Source organism: Frankliniella occidentalis, unplaced genomic scaffold (assembly GCF_000697945.3).
Source record: "Frankliniella occidentalis isolate FOCC.00 unplaced genomic scaffold, Focc_3.1 Scaffold35, whole genome shotgun sequence".
Classification (NCBI taxonomy): Eukaryota; Metazoa; Arthropoda; class Insecta; order Thysanoptera; family Thripidae; genus Frankliniella; species Frankliniella occidentalis.
This window is the reverse complement of record NW_026267165.1, coordinates 25,617-42,092: the sequence shown is the minus strand read 5'-3', so window position 1 is coordinate 42,092 and position 16,476 is coordinate 25,617. Positions and strand designations below refer to the sequence as shown.

Sequence of the window (16,476 nt, the reverse complement as noted above, 5' to 3'; positions counted from 1 at the left end):
AACCATACAAATTTCTTTGTAAATATACTGATAGGTACTAACTTATATGAGTTTTTATTCATGACTGCATAGGTTTCAGTTGTGCATTAACTAAATACAACAGGTACTATAGTCAACAAAAAAGTACATTGAAAGCCCTTTAGTCCCTCACTTAAATAGAAAATGCATCATGCAATAGGTAAAGCATTTGTAAGAGTAATGCGAGGGTATAGGCTTGAACTAACACCACAGAAAAGGAAATGAAGAAGTTTTGTTGATTGAGGGACCAATGTGTTAATAAAATTGATGTCAGTGCAAAGTAAGTACACTACAATGAACTGACAAACAAACGTTGGCCATATTATGGTTTGTTTAGTAAGTTCATGGCTGTTTCCAAAGTAATCAATTGTATTAATTTATTTTTATTTAAATGCATTATTTAACACTTTCCGCTTGAAGCCTTTGTTTTTCCACCCTCCCCCTCACAGCTGCACCTCACTAAATCCACGCAGTCTTCATTTTCATCAGAGAGTGATGGGTAGACCAGGGTAGACTCATGCCACTACTAGGACACTTCAAGGTGGGGCCACAATATGGAAAGTGTTAATATGATGGTTCACTGGTCCTACAAGTTTAGAGCACACTATGTCAAAGAAACATATTCATTCACAGAGGAATATATTCACGCTCAAAAGTTTACAGTGCAAAATCCTTCGAACTTCATTTAGATAATTAACATGATCATAGGGTGCTCTACACTTGCAGAACCACTACCAATAGAAATGATCTGGATGCAGATAACCAAAGCCTCACAGAAGCTGACCACCACCACAGACTTGATCAACTGAACCCTGCTATCATTCTCTACTGACCTCTCAATGAGCTTGCGCATCTCCTCGGTGGTCATGCCATCCTTGGAGTTGGCCCTCACATTCACTGCAAATAAATTTTAGTAAAAAAAAGCAAAAAAAAAATGAAAAAAAAAAGATAGAGAGATCTTTAGTCATGACAAACCAACAGCACACAGAAAACTGCAAAGTTTCGTCATAACATGTAGTGAAAAAAACTGAAAAGCTAAGCCCTCTTCTTAGTTTACTGACTAAAGTCCGTTACAAGTGGCAAATTGTAGTTATTGTGATACATCTGTGCTATCAAAACATCAATAACGTCTCAGTATTGATTCATCAGTTTAACACAAACGGTGAAAGATAGTCTGAATTTAGTCAAATATCTGACATTACAGAGATAAGCAGTGCAGCCAAAGAACAAGACAAGATGAAAAAGGAGCCTCTCATGAAGTGAGGGCCATTCTAGTCTTGGTTAATTTTACAATTATACAATTAATTTTGCCAGTTGTAGTTCCAAAAGAGTTCAGCTAAAGAAAAAAAAAAACTAAAAATAATGTTTTGCAACAAAAAAAAAATATTTGCATATTTATAAGCTAAAGAGTATTCTTTGGGGTCAGAGAAAAGTGCATGAGAAATCATGAAGAAAGTGTTGCGGAAAAGTGCACAAAAAGGTTGTAAGTTGTATCTTGTCACCAAAATTGCCACAAAGACTTCCTCAAAAAGCAAACACAAACACACAGTTAGTTACATATGCCTAAACAGGTTAAGATAAACACAAAAACCACCTGTCACCATTCAAATAATTAAGCAAAAGGTATAAATCATACATTTCATTTTTTATACAATTTCATAATTTAAAACAACAAAGAATAAATTGAAAAAATAATTTGATGGATAGGACAAAAATACATTCTAGGAGTGATATCAGACTAAACCATAAATAATCAGATATCAGCGTATTCACAACATGTATCAAAATGAACTATTAATGTGTAAGTGAATACTATAATATGATTGGAGGGTTTGAAAAAGTTAAGGATCTGCCCAAGAATTCAAAATGATTTAAGGGGGTGTTTCAACTTTCAAATAATAGATCTAATACATGTGAAAAAAAATACAAAACAACCAAAAATACAGATTTTACAGTTAAATTCAAGCTAATGCCACACATTTAAATACCTTGTGTCAATGTGTCTTTGACACAAAATAAAGCTTACAAACGGGAGATACTGTATATTTAATGGTGTCTACTGAGCAAGTTTTACTTCATGCTTCAAATTGTACCACTCTTCAAATTGGAAAACTTACCCAGAGTATGGGAATGTGTTTTAAAAATTACAAGGCTATAGCACAAGGTAAACTGACAATAGGGCAGTATATATGGAGGAATTGATTAATAGGTTTTTTTTTCTTGTCACGCACATTTGTTTCCGAGCAAGTTTTGCATATAAGGAAAAAGATGCATTTAAAAAGGAATGGGAACTCATGTACTTATGGATTGTTGCTGACACAGAAGTGCCCCAAAATAGATTTTATACACCTATAGTACCCTAGATAAAGTGCAGAATGCATGCCCTACATACTTTAGCAGTGTTTGAAAATCCTAGCTGTTTCATGGGTATCTTTGACTTTAAAATTCCGGCATTCCCACACACTTTCAAGTCTTAAGAGAAAGACTTTACTTACCACCGTAGCTGCGGTTCACAAGTTGATCACGATCACATTCTGCCTCTGAAATTTCATTGGAATCCTTTGAATCATTAGGATCATGATTGCGAGGTGGTGGCGGAGGTGGCTCTGGGCTACTTGACATTGGTAGATTCCTTGCAGATCCTACAGGTAAAATTAAAAATAATTTATAATATTTACATTTTTATCATTAATAATATAGATATCACTATAATTACTTACCAACACTTCGTCGGCTCACAGAATTACGGCTTCCATAATGATCATAAGGATTACCATAAGGACCATACTGGCTTCCATATTGGTCTTCTTCATCACCACAGTTGGCTGGGTCATCATATTCAGGAGAAAACGTGTTGTTGTGACCTCCCTGGCTACCAACGCGGGAGTAGCGGCCGTTAGCTCTCGGCTGTGAGTATACAGAAATATAAGTACATGATTGTCAAAAATTATGCACCCATCAAGCAACATTTTAAAAACCAAACAAACCATTGACTGTGATCCAGATCGAGAATGCATATGGCCCATAGTGCCTCCATTGACCATTCCACCCGGTCCAATTGTTCCTGAGTGACCAGTTCCATTTTGGTGGGGGAATGTCTGGAACTGCATGGCCTTTGAGGGATCCATTTCTTCACGGAAACCAAGAAGGTGGAACGTTGCATAGGGGCATATTTCATCTTCCATACCTACAAAAAATTTAAATAAAAATAATTACTGATGAAAGTATATAGAACAAACTAGTTCTGCAATCTATAGATTGGGGTCTCAAGAAACAATAGAAAAAGTCAGTGTGAAATAATGATGGTGATCCGATAGATTTATAGAGAAAAGAATCTCACTTATTCAGTTACAAATATTTACAATGAGAGAGGGATCAAAGAGGATTAGTAAAATGTAAGGACTAATTTTTTTCCCCTTGGCTACACTGCACTCTTAGCTGATGGGTCAACCCGAGCAGGAGTGAGAAAATAAAAATAATGTAGAGAAAGTTAGTAAAGAGACTGAAAAAGACATAACACTGATGCATTAAATGAATGTTCACTGTTGTTCAGTACATATTGAAAATACAAGCCAAAATGACAGCATTGTACAACAGAAGCAGAAGTGCAATGACTAATACAACTGTGCAAAATTGAAGTTCTACTTTTTTTTAAATACAAAATAAGGGGAGAAAGCACCTTATTAGCACTACTTTGCAAAGAACTGCACACAACTCACCTGATTTAGCCTGAGGAGTTTCTGATATGCCCAAAGACACAAATCAAAACTATTTGAGTACAATATTTTCACAGCAATTTTAAAGCATCGGCTTATATAAAAGTAGATCCCAGTAAGAAATGTTTGTCGAAACGATGTCGATTCGACTTGTCATTTCTCACTGGGTATTAAACAGGGTATGATTCTAAAAGTTCATTAATTATTTTAACACTTCACAGAAGCATTAAAAATCAAAAGGTATTGGAATGAAGATTAAATGAACTGACATTTAAGATTTAAGTAAGTTTCAACTGTGCTCTTGGCAATAAATTGTCAGTGTCAGTTAGGTCAAGAAACAACAAAACCACAAATGCTACAATAAGCATCAACTGAATACAACACCAGTCAATAATAATCAATATAGATGACAAGGTTCCCAGATTACTTTGTTAATTTAATCAAAGATGGAACTTGATATTTTATATTATAGTATGTGAACTTCCACCAAACAGTCAATATGGAAGTGAAACATTTAAATAAGGGAAAAGTTCTTCTCATACCTCTGCCATTGACAGTTCCATCGGAGCCGGGACAGGGGGGAAGTCTCCGAACCCCAGGTGGGTGTAGACTTAGCTCCTCATACAGGTGCCGGCGAGGGTCCCATGTTGCATGCGGGCTTCTGATTGAATGACCTGATTTAACAGATAGGGGCGTGAGGGATGGAGCAGCGGGGCGCCTGGCCCCAGGGTGGAGAGCATCAAGCAGACGCAGCAAAATATACAGGACTAGTAGCCTTCCCTCCAAAATAGAAGCAACCAGTAATCACTGCAGGTAAGTGAAAAATCTCATGCAGCTGGTTGAGTTGGTTTTGAGAATAGCCGAACTGACTAGCAGTAGTTTTATAGGAGGAAAGTTGATGCATTGTATGCGCTACAAGAATAGTATATGTTTGCTTACAATTAAAGAAGTTGGTAGTGAGACAGAGAGAGAGCTGTATCACAATACCTCACTTGCTCTTAATTTTTCACAACAAATAATAGTAATGCTGAAGCAATCACGAGGGGGACAAAGAGTTTCCTTCCACACTGCGAAGACCAAAGACCACTTGACTTTTAAGGATGCTGTCCTTTTTGACATCATCTTTCAATGACACCCATACCACACTTGTAATTAGGGTGGTGCATAAATTGTGTTTCTTCCATCAGTGAGGCATTAGATTTCTAGAGTGAACATTGATCTAGTGTGCATTGTTGGGAAAAATAATTATGAAGAGTAAAAAAACTAACAACAAAATGTTGTTTCATCAATCACTAAGCAGAGCGGCAACAGGAGCAGTGTTTCATCCTTACCCTCATGCAGATGACCTTTCAACGGAGTTGACTAAACAGGGTTCCAGAGGTTTGAGATTAAAGAAAAAAGGAAAAGTGGATGTGGTGCTAAGATACTACAAAATATAGCTTGTTACATGGAAATTTTGGAAAACCCTCTTTTCACGTGACCTGTGAAGTCTAGTGCTTTTTTATGATGTAAGAACCCATATAACCAGTGCTGTGTCAACCTGTAAGCGGTTCTTTTAAATCTAATGAAAAAGCACTGGTTGAAGGCTTTAAGAAAATGTCAAGAAAATTAAATCCCATCTCTAATTCTACATACAGGTTGTAGATGGGTGTCTGATTCAGATAGGAAACAGCAACAACAATCAGCAGCCAATGGAAACAACAGCAGGCAAATATGTGAAATGGAATTGATAGAAACGCGGTCCCCCCGCGATGGCCTTACTTATATTAGTACCTCTCTTGATACGATCACAGGTATTGTAATTTGATCCAGGAACTGGAGGCAACTTTCGGTTAGGCGGTGCAATGTAGCCCAGTTCATCATGAAGATCAGGACGTTGCTTGCCCATTGTAGCTGTATTACCAGGCATAGACTGGTTGTATACCATGTCGTCTGAAAAGGAGAACAATAAACTTAGAAGAGTGTTTAAGGAAAAGAGGAGGTATAGACAATTAAAACTAAAAAGTAGGGGAAACAATCAATATAAGTAGTGAAGGCTCCTTTTGCACAGCAAAATATGTGCTGTAATACATATAGAGGAGTACCTCGCAGACGGGTCTGTTCTGGACCACGAGAGCGGCGAGAAATTGCCACACATATAACAATCATGCCGACCAAAAGAACTACAATGGTTGCTGCCACAGGCACCAAAATATTCAGGTCCATCCATTCAGGTATCCAAGGGAAATACTGATTAACACTGATGAGGCCTCGCTCTGGTGGGGCAATAGTTCCTGGAAAATAAAATAAAATTGTTGGAACATTTTTTTGCTCACCTTTATCTTGAGAGCTTTTCCCCTTCATGACGCAAATAACTATGATAGCGATGATGATGACCAAAGTCGCAGCAGCCACTGGCACCACCAGATTCAAATTTGCAAGAAGGAATGTCAGAGGGGATTCAGCATTGCTCTCAGTCATGTCTCTAGGCGGGGAAATAGTACCTGAAACATTCCAAGGAATTAGCTTAAGTTTCCTCCTAAACCCTAATGTTGTTTGGAAATGTTTGAGTTGTAAATTTAATTGAAATATACAAATCTGACCCACTAAAATAGCCTTGGAATATTTCAGGTGGATTAAAAGTACAAAAAACAACTTGATAGTTACCTGATAAAACTTTTAAGAAGTATACCAGTTATAAAATGAATAATGAATTAGAACAATCTCAACATTACCTCCAGTTATGGTCAGTGTAGCGAATTCATATTCGGCCACTGTGAATCCAGCATTATTATGGGCAGTAATTTTCAGATGATACCAGGTTGCCGGCTCCAAATCCCCAATTGGGAAGTTAGCATTAGGTTTGACATTATTTGCAACTTGGTTCCAGTTCTTGGCATTCCTGAAAATGAAACAAGTATGTAGTAATTATTATAATACTTGATGACCAATTTGAAGTTACAAACATGATTGGGGCACAAAGATTATCGCCTGTCAAACAAATACATATACCCCTGAAAATATATACAGTATTTATCAAATAGTGGGTCAACTAAGGGAACTTACTTTTTCTTGTGCTCAATGACAAAGTAGTTCATTGAGCAGCCACCATCCTGCCATGCACCAAGATGCAGGGTTATGGATGTACTTTGAACTTCTATGAAGTTACGAGCTTCTGGACTAATGGGTTTGGAGCCTTTTGTTGAAGCAGTAAAAACTTCAGTTTCATCACCAGTTCCAATGCTGAGGAGGAAAAGTAAATATTCAGAATGTATCATAAAGTAATTGTATCAAAGCAAGTGTGTATAAAGAAGAAAATTATTTGACTTACCTGTTAAAGGCATTTACAACAACCTGGTATTTCAAACCACATCCAAGTTCTTGAATAGTGTACTTTGCCTCATCAGCTGGTACCTGCACAGTTTCCCAGTCACCATATTCTGGCTTGTAGCGTACGGTGTAGCCACTGATGGGTTCCTTGTCAGAAGCATGTGGTTTTAGCTTCATTGTAATGGAATTAGTTGTGGCAGTGGCCAAGGTGACTTGGGGAGTGTGAGGGGGAGCTGTATACACAAACACACAATGTGGTAAAATATTATCCAAGAAACTGCTGTAAAGGTGGTTAAAACATATAGTGCATGAAACAAACCATGAACAACAAGTTGGTGAGTAACTGTGTCCTTTCCAAAGCTATTTTCTACTGAACAAACATATTCTCCAGCATCTTCACGAGTCACTCCCATGACCGTAAGACCTCCATCAGCAATGCGGAAGTGTGAATTTTCTCCAGGAGCTACAGGTTGACCTTTTACTGTCCACTTAATTTCTGGTTCAGGAAGCCCAACAGCAAGGCAGGGCAGCTTCAGATTTTCACGGTATTTGCCAGTAAACGTACGATCAAAGGATGCAATTTTGGCAGGAACTGAAAATTAATGAGTCATTTATTTGGTCAATTTAACAGCTACAATGAGAATTTAAGCATATAAATGTTGATAAGGAATCCAAACCTCGTGTATTTGGTGCAATCATAACTGAGTTTGATGGAGGACCCTCTCCCATAACAGTGCTTGCAGTGACCCAAAATTCATACTGTCCATTCTTCTTCAAATCCTTAGTCTCAAAGCTGGTTTCTGAATACTCTACTGTATTCTTTTTCTAAAGGGGGAAAAAACACGAAGAAATTAACTGTTTTGCTTGTTTTCAACTTTGAAAGGGACCAGAAAATTCTAGGCAAACTTACAACTTCCTTCCCATCTTCTTCACCAGCTCGCATGTATACTGTATATTGAGATATTGCTCCATTTGGTCTAGCGGGCGCCTTCCAGCTGACTAGCACAGACTCTTCAGATTTCACCAAACCCTTCACAGCAGCTGGGGCCTCAGGAACTAGAAAAATAGAAAATAAAAATGTAGAATAATCTCAGAGCACAGAAAAGCTATTCACTGACCAAAGTTATGAATGACAGTTTACCATCCTGCTCTGTTTGACAATGGATTGGACTGCTGGCGACGCCATCACCACCAGATGTGTAAGCCAGGACCATCATGCTGTAGTTGGTGTATTTTTGAAGTCCATGAAGAATGGTTTCGCTGGATGATGTTTTCATCGTGAGTTTTGTACTCTCATCTGGGGAAAAAAACATGGTCAAGGAGTTTCTGGTATTGTTTCCAATCATCTAAAATTAATCTGTATACACGATCAAATTAAGAACATTATATCTTAGTAAGCAGTACTCTGTACCATTCCATGTGTCTGTTGGTCCATAAACAACTTTGTAGCCCTGAATAACACCATTAGCTGAGGTGAGTGGAGGTGACACCCAGCGCATGCGTATCGTTTGAGAAGTGAGGGTTGTACATGTCGTATCAGTAGGAGGCATTTCTGGTTTTCCCTCAGCTGTGTACTGGCGAACTTCTTCTGACATTGGACCAGCACCTACTTTGTTGAAGGCTTGGATGACAACCGAATATTGTGTGTAGGTTCTGCATAAATTAAAAGTTTATATGGGTCAGAAACTGAAGCAAAAAAAAGGAGGAAGAAAGATAAAATAAAAATAAATCCTCACTTCAGGTTATTAATAACTAAATGATGTTCCTTTCCCTCTTCTTTTGAAAATTCAACTGTTTCAAAAATGTACTTTTTGTCAGAGGTGGCAAGTTTGTATCCAACATAGTATCCAAGGATTTCTCCATTCCACTCTTCCCTTTCTGGTGGTTTCCACAAAACTTTGAGGCTGGTCTGATCAGTGGATTCAACTCGTACATTTGTTGGTGGTCCAGATGGGGCTGAAAGCACAATATTTTTTTTAAGTGTGAAATATTTTAAAACACCAAGTCTTGCTTAACTAAAAAAAATCTTAAAAAAGGGAAACACACCTTCCTCAGCAGTGATTATAGTGACTGTGTCGGAGGGGTCAGATGGTCCAATTTCATTCTCAGCAACTATGCGAACGTGGTATGTAGTAGCAGGTCGTAAATTGATGACATGTGCGATCACTTGTTGTCCAGGTACAAGTACACGGTCAATGTCCATTTCCCAAGAACCTAGAAAAGATGTGTGAAAGTCATGATCATTCCTGCAGGAGCGTGAAATACATTCAAGGGATTGAAAAAAATAAAATCTGTTACCTTTAGATACTTTGTGTTCAATGAGGTAATGCTTGATAGCAGAATTCCCATCATAAGGTGCAGCCCATGATAACTGTACAGAGCGTCCTGATTTATCTAAGACCTTCAAACCATACGGAGCTTCCGGAACCTCTGTTAAAGCAAAAGAAAAAACCATGTTGAATGTAAATAAATTAAATTTTACAAAGCATTGTGATTAAATGTTGAAAGAGTAAAAATATAAAATACAAACCCTGAACTATTAAATTGATACTTGTGTCATCACTGCCAAAGGCATTAGTTGCTACACAAGAAAAGAGAGCAGAGTCACTACGTTCAGTACGTTTGATGCTTAGATCTGAGCCAACTCTGTCAGGTAAGTTTTCTTCACGGATTGTGTACCTTTCAATTGAAAAATTGTTTGTAAAAAAAGTTGTCTGAAATACAAAACACAATGCCGGAAAAAAATACATACTTGCTGTTGTTGGTGGGGTCAATACGCTGGTTGTTTTTGTTCCACAAGATCCCAATGGGTTTCTCACCCTTTGCTTCACACTGGAGTACAGATGGTTCTCCACGCCTGGCAGTCTGATTGCGGAGCTTAACGTCAAATGTGGGAGGAGCTGAGCAGAAAACATTGTAAGGTGAAATTAAAAATTGAATTGAATTCAGATGAAGTGTCATTGAGAATATCTAACTATTTACCCTGTACACTGATCATAATAACAGCAGATAGCCCAGATCCAATACCATTCACAGCCTCACAGAGGTAATAACCATGGCTACTTTTCTGGATATTGTTGATGGACAATGTCCCATCCTCAACTTTGATATCGGGATTATTCATTTTCAAATCTTTGTAGTCACCAGGAGTGTCACCTGTTAAAAAAAAAGGATGGTTAGACAACAAATATTTGTAACATAACTCACATTTAAAAATTGGCAAGGGTGTCACAAAACAAGACATACCTGCAGCTCGCTTCCATGTTACAGCAGGCTTGGGAAAGCCATCAGCTTTGCATTCAATTTTGGCATCACTGCCTTGAGCAAAAGCCTTGTCAGTAGGTTCAAGGATCCATCGGGGTGGAACTGTAGCAGAACATGATACAAGGATTAGTTTACTAATCTGAAACCACCTCCATACTATAGAGTGTGGGTGAAGTTAAAAAAATAATTATGATATTGCAGCTTGAATGGAGTAGATGACCTAAACTTCATTCAATCCATGCAAAATCATATAGCAAGTTTTTACTCTCAATGTGATTTGAATATTTTACGAGTTAATTATGTAATTTCAGTTTAACTTTGAATTTTTTAAGGAAAATGAAAGCTAAGTCATGAAAGCATAAATAAATTATTTAAAGATTGAGAGAATTTACACTTAAAATTAAATTAAAAAATAAAATGGTGAAAACCAGGCATGCATAGCTGCTAGTAGTTGAAAACTCACTAACCACATGCAAGCAGCAAGAGTTTTAAAATGCATCAAGCAAATGTTACACATGCAATAAACTCCATGCAAAATTTGTTAATTTTTTTTTACAAATACAATTTTTGACAAATACACTAAAGACATACAATATACCACATTACAGATACTCATCCACTACAACTGTTTGAGATCACAATTTGAAAAGAAAAATTAAACTTTAACCCAAATAAGGAAAATCAAAAGGATAGGATAACAGGGAAAGGAAGAAAAGGATACAAAAAATATGAAAATCATAACTATAACACTAGAACTCATGCCAGTTGTACTACAAGGTCAACCACTTACACCAAGCCAAACTAGGAGAAAAAGCAAAATTAGGGAAAGGAAGGGACAGGGTTGGGATATTGTTTAGGTGTGCACTGAGCTGACAGGAGATTTTGTAGGGATTTGAGAGGTTGGCCGATGTTCAAGAAACAATGAGAATTTGTTGACGAGGAAAATTGAATGGAGCAGCAGAAAGAGAACCCACAAAATGATGACAAACTGACAAAATATTGCTCAATTGACAACGCAAATCAGCAAGAGAACCACAATTCCAAAGACAAAACGAAAGGACCCATCTGACTCTGGAATAGCTGTAGGCAAAACAAATAATTGTTTGAAAGTGTAGACATCAAAATCAAAAAATGCAGTGGCATTTCTCAAAAAAAAAGGAAAATAAAGAATCTGCGGATAACAGAAAGAACTTGACAATTCCTCTAGAGTCAAAACAAAAGCAATTCTACTGAAAACGTTCACCTTGACACTGTGAACAAAATACATGAAAGAATCTAATTGCACTCTGAAATCAGGAAGATACAGCATTTTAACATTGGCATGTGAAGATATTTTGAAAATTTAAAAAGTCACCATTACTTGGGATGTGTACGCTACAAAGGGGAAATAATAATGTGACCAAGCTAAAACAAAAGTGGATAGGGTACCCTTCACAATGAGTTCTGCAGATCGATGTGCTTGGCCCCATTCATTGGAGGCAAGACATGTGTACATTCCAGCATGTCGGAAAGTGACACTTTGAACAATTAGTAAACTTGTTTGTCGTCCTACTGCCACAGCAGATATGCCCATGGATGGTATGATTGGTTCTTCACTTAGTGTCCAAGAAAATGTCATTGGCTGATCCCCTTTGGTAGCCACACAAGTAAGCTGTACATAGTCGCCTTCGCTCGCATAATCAGAGGAAAATGAAAGAGGCAGAAGGGATGGAATTTCTAGAAGGGACAAAGTAAATAAAAACTAAATAAATTACTGTGCTTTCTGAAATTAATTAACACATCGCGTTTGGCATGACCACGTTGAGATAACGCTCCCCTTTATTAAATTATAGGCACGAAAAATGCAGTGCACTCCATATGTTAACATAAGATATCAATGTCGTCATTCTAAAAACATTAGAAACAAGAGGAATAATATGTGAGAGATTGTTAACAACAGACATGTCAAATAATTCCAGAATGTTTTCTTCCAAAATTCTTTTTTACCCCCACTCAAATGTATGCACCCTGCCCTGCACCCTCCAATATTTTTGATGACACTGAGGAAAAACGTTGATTTGCGACAAAGTAAACAAACTAACAACGCAATGAGAAAAGGGATCAACAACTGAAAACACATTTTTCTAACATTAATCATTCACAACAAAGACTGCTGTGAAACGCATATTCTAGCTACCTCAGATGAAAATTAAAATGATCTAAACAAAGAAAAACTGTGCTAAAGGCAGGCAAGTTATGAGACGAAACAATTTGTACCCTTGACTCGTAAGACTGAGGAATGACTTGACATTCCAGCATCATTTTGAGCTTCACAAGTATAATTAGCCGCATCATCAAGTGTGAGTCGCGAAAGTAAAAGGATAGAAGTAAAATCATCTAATTGTTGTGTTCGTTTTGAGTCAGATGAAAGAGGATGACCATTCTTCAGCCACCGGATCTGAAGTGGTAGGTCCCCAGCTAAAATTGTGCACATCAGCTTCGCTGTGGTTCCCCCATTAACTCCTTGAGTATTGAAGGAAAATGGTTCAATCTGAGGTTTCTCTGAAAGAGATAAGAATAATACTTGTGTAGTTTCAAAATATAAAGTTCTGCAAAACCTCTCCTGGTAGCTATTGGTGAAAGTGGTAAATGTTGATAAAAAGAAAAAAAGGAGTGTGGAAACCACTGCCGTAAAGATAAAAGCTATATGCAAAGTAGAAAACAACAACAGCAAAAAAATATAAAGAAACATGACAGGTATGCACACCACATATCTAAGAAAACTTGTCTAGATACTAAGAAAACTGATTGGAGTAGGAACAAATACCCTTCACTTTCAGTTCTGAAGAATGGCTCACTGTGCCTGCCTCATTCGATGCTACACATGAGTAAGAACCAGCGTCTGACAAGGACAATTGAGATAGAGATATGATGACTGTATAGTCGTCTAGACGGTGAGCTTTTGCATTACTCCTCTCAATTTTCTCCCCATCCTTCATCCACTGTATATCCATAGGTAGATCTCCAGCAAGTACGACGCACATGAGGCGAGTAGATGTCCCTCCCATTACTCCATCATCATCAAATCCAAAAGGTTGAATTTTAGGTTCAACTGAAATACATTATTTGTATATGAGATCAATGGTTTCCACACTAAATACCCCTAAAATTAAGTACACTCTTCTGATCAGAAAGACTGAAAACATTAAGTCTGGAAGCAGTTAGTTGACAAACAGTTCTGTACAAACAACATGCCACATTAAGACTTCCAAACACCAAAATCTGTCATCATGCGCATTGCTCTTTGGCACTGTGCACATTTCCATACAAAGATAGAGGGAGTGTTTCAGATACATGCTGAAGGCTCTGTCCTGCACAGAACACCTTTTCCTACATGCTTTTTAGAAATTTCAGCATACCAAAAATATCTAAGACAGCAGTATGATTGACCACACCGGCATCATTCTTAGCAATGCAAGTGTAATTTCCTGTGTGGGCTGCAGATGTGGGATCAATGAGGAGAGTACTGGTGCGGCCAAATTTGTTGGTCTGGATTCCTTCCTTAGCAGTTACTATTTCCCCTCCAAAACTCCAAAAAAGTTCTAAAGGCTGATCCCCCTCAGGAACAAAGCAAGTTATCTGAGCTGCTTGTCCTGCATAGATCGGTGTTGTTCCAAACTCAAATGGCACAATCTTGGGAAGAACTGAAAGAAGAGATAACGGATGTGCAAGTGTGTTTGCAGTATCATTACACACAAGAGACAAAAGCATCAGGATCTTCCAAGGGAAAGAGAAAGGGCCTCCAATTCCAACACAAATACACCTAGAGCCTCTACATTCAGGCATGCTTTCTAATCAGATTACAGCGTGCTGGAAACATCAAAGTGAATAATAATTTAAAATGATCGAGTCACACCATTCACTGCCATATTGGTAGTTTCCACTGCCAAGCCGGCTTTATTTCTAGCCAAACAGGAGTAATTTCCCATGTGAGTTGCTGAAACTGGCTCAATCATGAGGACACTGACACGCTTCCCCATAGCGGAAATTGATACTCCCAACTTGTCCTCTGATAAAGGCTGGCCGTTGAACTCCCATGCTAAATTTATCGGGAGATCCCCATGAGATGCTGTGCACTGCAAAGTAGCTGACTCTCCTTCTTGGAAAATGTCTTCCCCAAAGGAAAGAGGAGATATTTTTGGAGGAACTGAAATTGCATAAAAATTGAAAAGTTTGGTTTAATGTCTTTAACACATAACTAGGGGAGCACCTGAAAAATAATTTGCATTTAATATTAGTGAATCAGTTTCCAGCCCTAATACCGGGTTAGTGTAAGTATTAAGAGGAAATAATTACACATTGTCAGGCCCATGTTCCAGCAGCCTCATTGTTCCCACAGCACAAGAGAAGATAATCAAGCAACCCACGAAACCACCGCCTCTGTTAGGACATCAGAACAATACACAAAAATGCCTCATCTCTGTAGAAAGCAGATGAGTTGTCCACAGACCATTCACAACAAGTTGCGTGGTGTATTGTGTTGTGGCAACATTATTTCCTGCCTCGCAGGTGTAGTTTCCAGCATGATTGCCTGTCATTGACTCAATAGTAAGCAGGGTGAGGCGGTGATTTATACGAGTCACGGAGACATCATGAAGAGCTCGAGACACAACCCTCCCATTGATCAACCAACGAAATCTGAGAGGCAGTTCACCATCCGAGACAGTGCATTGTAATGTTGCAGACATTCCACTAGAAAATTGCTCTTCTCCAAATGAAAATGGAATAATTTTGGGACCAACTACAAAGAAAGAGAAATTCAACTAATTAGAGTTTTTGACATGAGAGGAAGAGGAATACATATCATGATTTGGACTGGAATGGTAGAGAAGGGAGGAAAGGAATGATGGACACAAAGGGAGGTCTTCTGGACCCAAAACAGAATGAAGTTAGTCAAAAACAACACAGACACTCAATAGTTAACATCCCAGACATTGGCATTAGTCCATTTAGCTGATTACAAGGGACATGTTCAAATGAAAAACAACTGATAATTCTTCAACTGAACATTATTTGTCATTTGGTAACAGTTTTCTTTTAGGACAATAGAATGCCGTGTCATGAGAGCAGAAGAAAACACTCCATGCACCCACAAACACAAGAAAATGGGCGCTAAGCTCATTGGATCACTCGAGCATTGGAGTTTGCACAGGCCACAAACCATTTACTATGAGTTCAGTTGAGTGTCGAGACACGCCAGCATCATTGCTGGCCTCACAAGAATAATTCCCTGCATGATTGCCACTGACGGATTCTATAGCCAAAACACTCATCCGTCTGTTAATTCGGCTGATGGTGACATCGTGGAGGGACATGGACACATATTGTCCATTAATGGACCACCGTTGACGTACTGGGAGGTCTCCTTCTGACACCACACATTGGACACTTACTGATTGTCCAGTTAAGAATGCGTCTTCACCAAAAGTAAATGGAATAATTTTGGGAGGAACTGGAGGAAAAAAGATCAAAGAAAAGAAAAGAAAGAAAGAAACGAAAAATTATAAACAAAATTAAGCCATTTTGCAAATGTGTAAACATGCGAAACCATGATATTCAGTACAATAGACCACGAAGTGAAGTGATAAACAAGGGAAACTATGAACACAAAATAAATTTTGTGCTAAGTAGGAAACTCGTTCTCTAACCAAACCAGGGTAGTTCTTCAAAATCAGTTCGTGCTTTTATCTCAGAGTAATGGGGGAGAAGTGTGTGACGATAAAAGGTACATTTTAAACGCCCGCGCGCTCACTGGTGTAGTTACTATGTCCGTCCACAGGTGGCAGCACGGATGACGCCGCCATAACCTCCACCATCACGGGACTTGCAATTTTTTGGGAGGAATCTATTAAGTAAACTCGTTAAAATGCTTCGGTAGCGACTCAAAACATATTAATCAAACAGTTTCATTAACATCTTATAAGTTCAAATATGCATGCATGATACATTTTCGTTGCTTAACACTACGTTTTTCAACATGCTCAAACAAGCTCTGGTCTGGGACTTAGGATGAAAACACTTAAAATTTGTTAAGAGTGCTCAAAATTATGCTATGAAACCTGAAAAAAGGTTCATTGCTTTAATTGAGATCAGCGTCCCCGCTCTACAGTGGTACTATTGTCATGTCTGT

General features: G+C 38.1%; 1 protein-coding gene across 19 annotated transcripts in view; it reads right to left on the bottom strand.

The window, feature by feature from the left end:
* The window catches only part of LOC113207644 (cell adhesion molecule Dscam2), a 44,652-nt gene that overhangs the window by 15,009 nt on the left and 13,167 nt on the right, over positions 1–16,476 (bottom strand). For 8 of the 19 annotated variants that reach the window (XM_052266056.1, XM_052266069.1, XM_052266064.1 and 5 more), the window contains 23 exons: positions 10,290–10,409; positions 10,026–10,199; positions 9,796–9,943; positions 9,574–9,722; positions 9,342–9,473; positions 9,090–9,257; positions 8,780–8,999; positions 8,455–8,696; positions 8,185–8,340; positions 7,954–8,099; positions 7,721–7,868; positions 7,363–7,635; positions 7,045–7,276; positions 6,780–6,956; positions 6,449–6,615; positions 5,819–6,007; positions 5,496–5,666; positions 4,277–4,408; positions 3,738–3,758; positions 3,006–3,205; positions 2,739–2,925; positions 2,514–2,660; positions 852–915 (listed from right to left, as the gene is read on the bottom strand). In XM_052266056.1, the coding sequence (XP_052122016.1) occupies positions 852–915; positions 2,514–2,660; positions 2,739–2,925; positions 3,006–3,205; positions 3,738–3,758; positions 4,277–4,408; positions 5,496–5,666; positions 5,819–6,007; positions 6,449–6,615; positions 6,780–6,956; positions 7,045–7,276; positions 7,363–7,635; positions 7,721–7,868; positions 7,954–8,099; positions 8,185–8,340; positions 8,455–8,696; positions 8,780–8,999; positions 9,090–9,257; positions 9,342–9,473; positions 9,574–9,722; positions 9,796–9,943; positions 10,026–10,199; positions 10,290–10,409 (3,763 nt within the window). Of the gene's footprint in view, positions 1–851; positions 916–2,513; positions 2,661–2,738; positions 2,926–3,005; positions 3,206–3,737; positions 3,759–4,276; positions 4,409–5,495; positions 5,667–5,818; positions 6,008–6,049; positions 6,218–6,448; positions 6,616–6,779; positions 6,957–7,044; positions 7,277–7,362; positions 7,636–7,720; positions 7,869–7,953; positions 8,100–8,184; positions 8,341–8,454; positions 8,697–8,779; positions 9,000–9,089; positions 9,258–9,341; positions 9,474–9,573; positions 9,723–9,795; positions 9,944–10,025; positions 10,200–10,289; positions 10,410–11,735; positions 12,202–13,705; positions 14,148–14,796; positions 15,349–16,476 lie in introns of those variants that run through there. The other 11 variants (XM_052266062.1, XM_052266061.1, XM_052266071.1 and 8 more) reach the window with 10 other exon arrangements.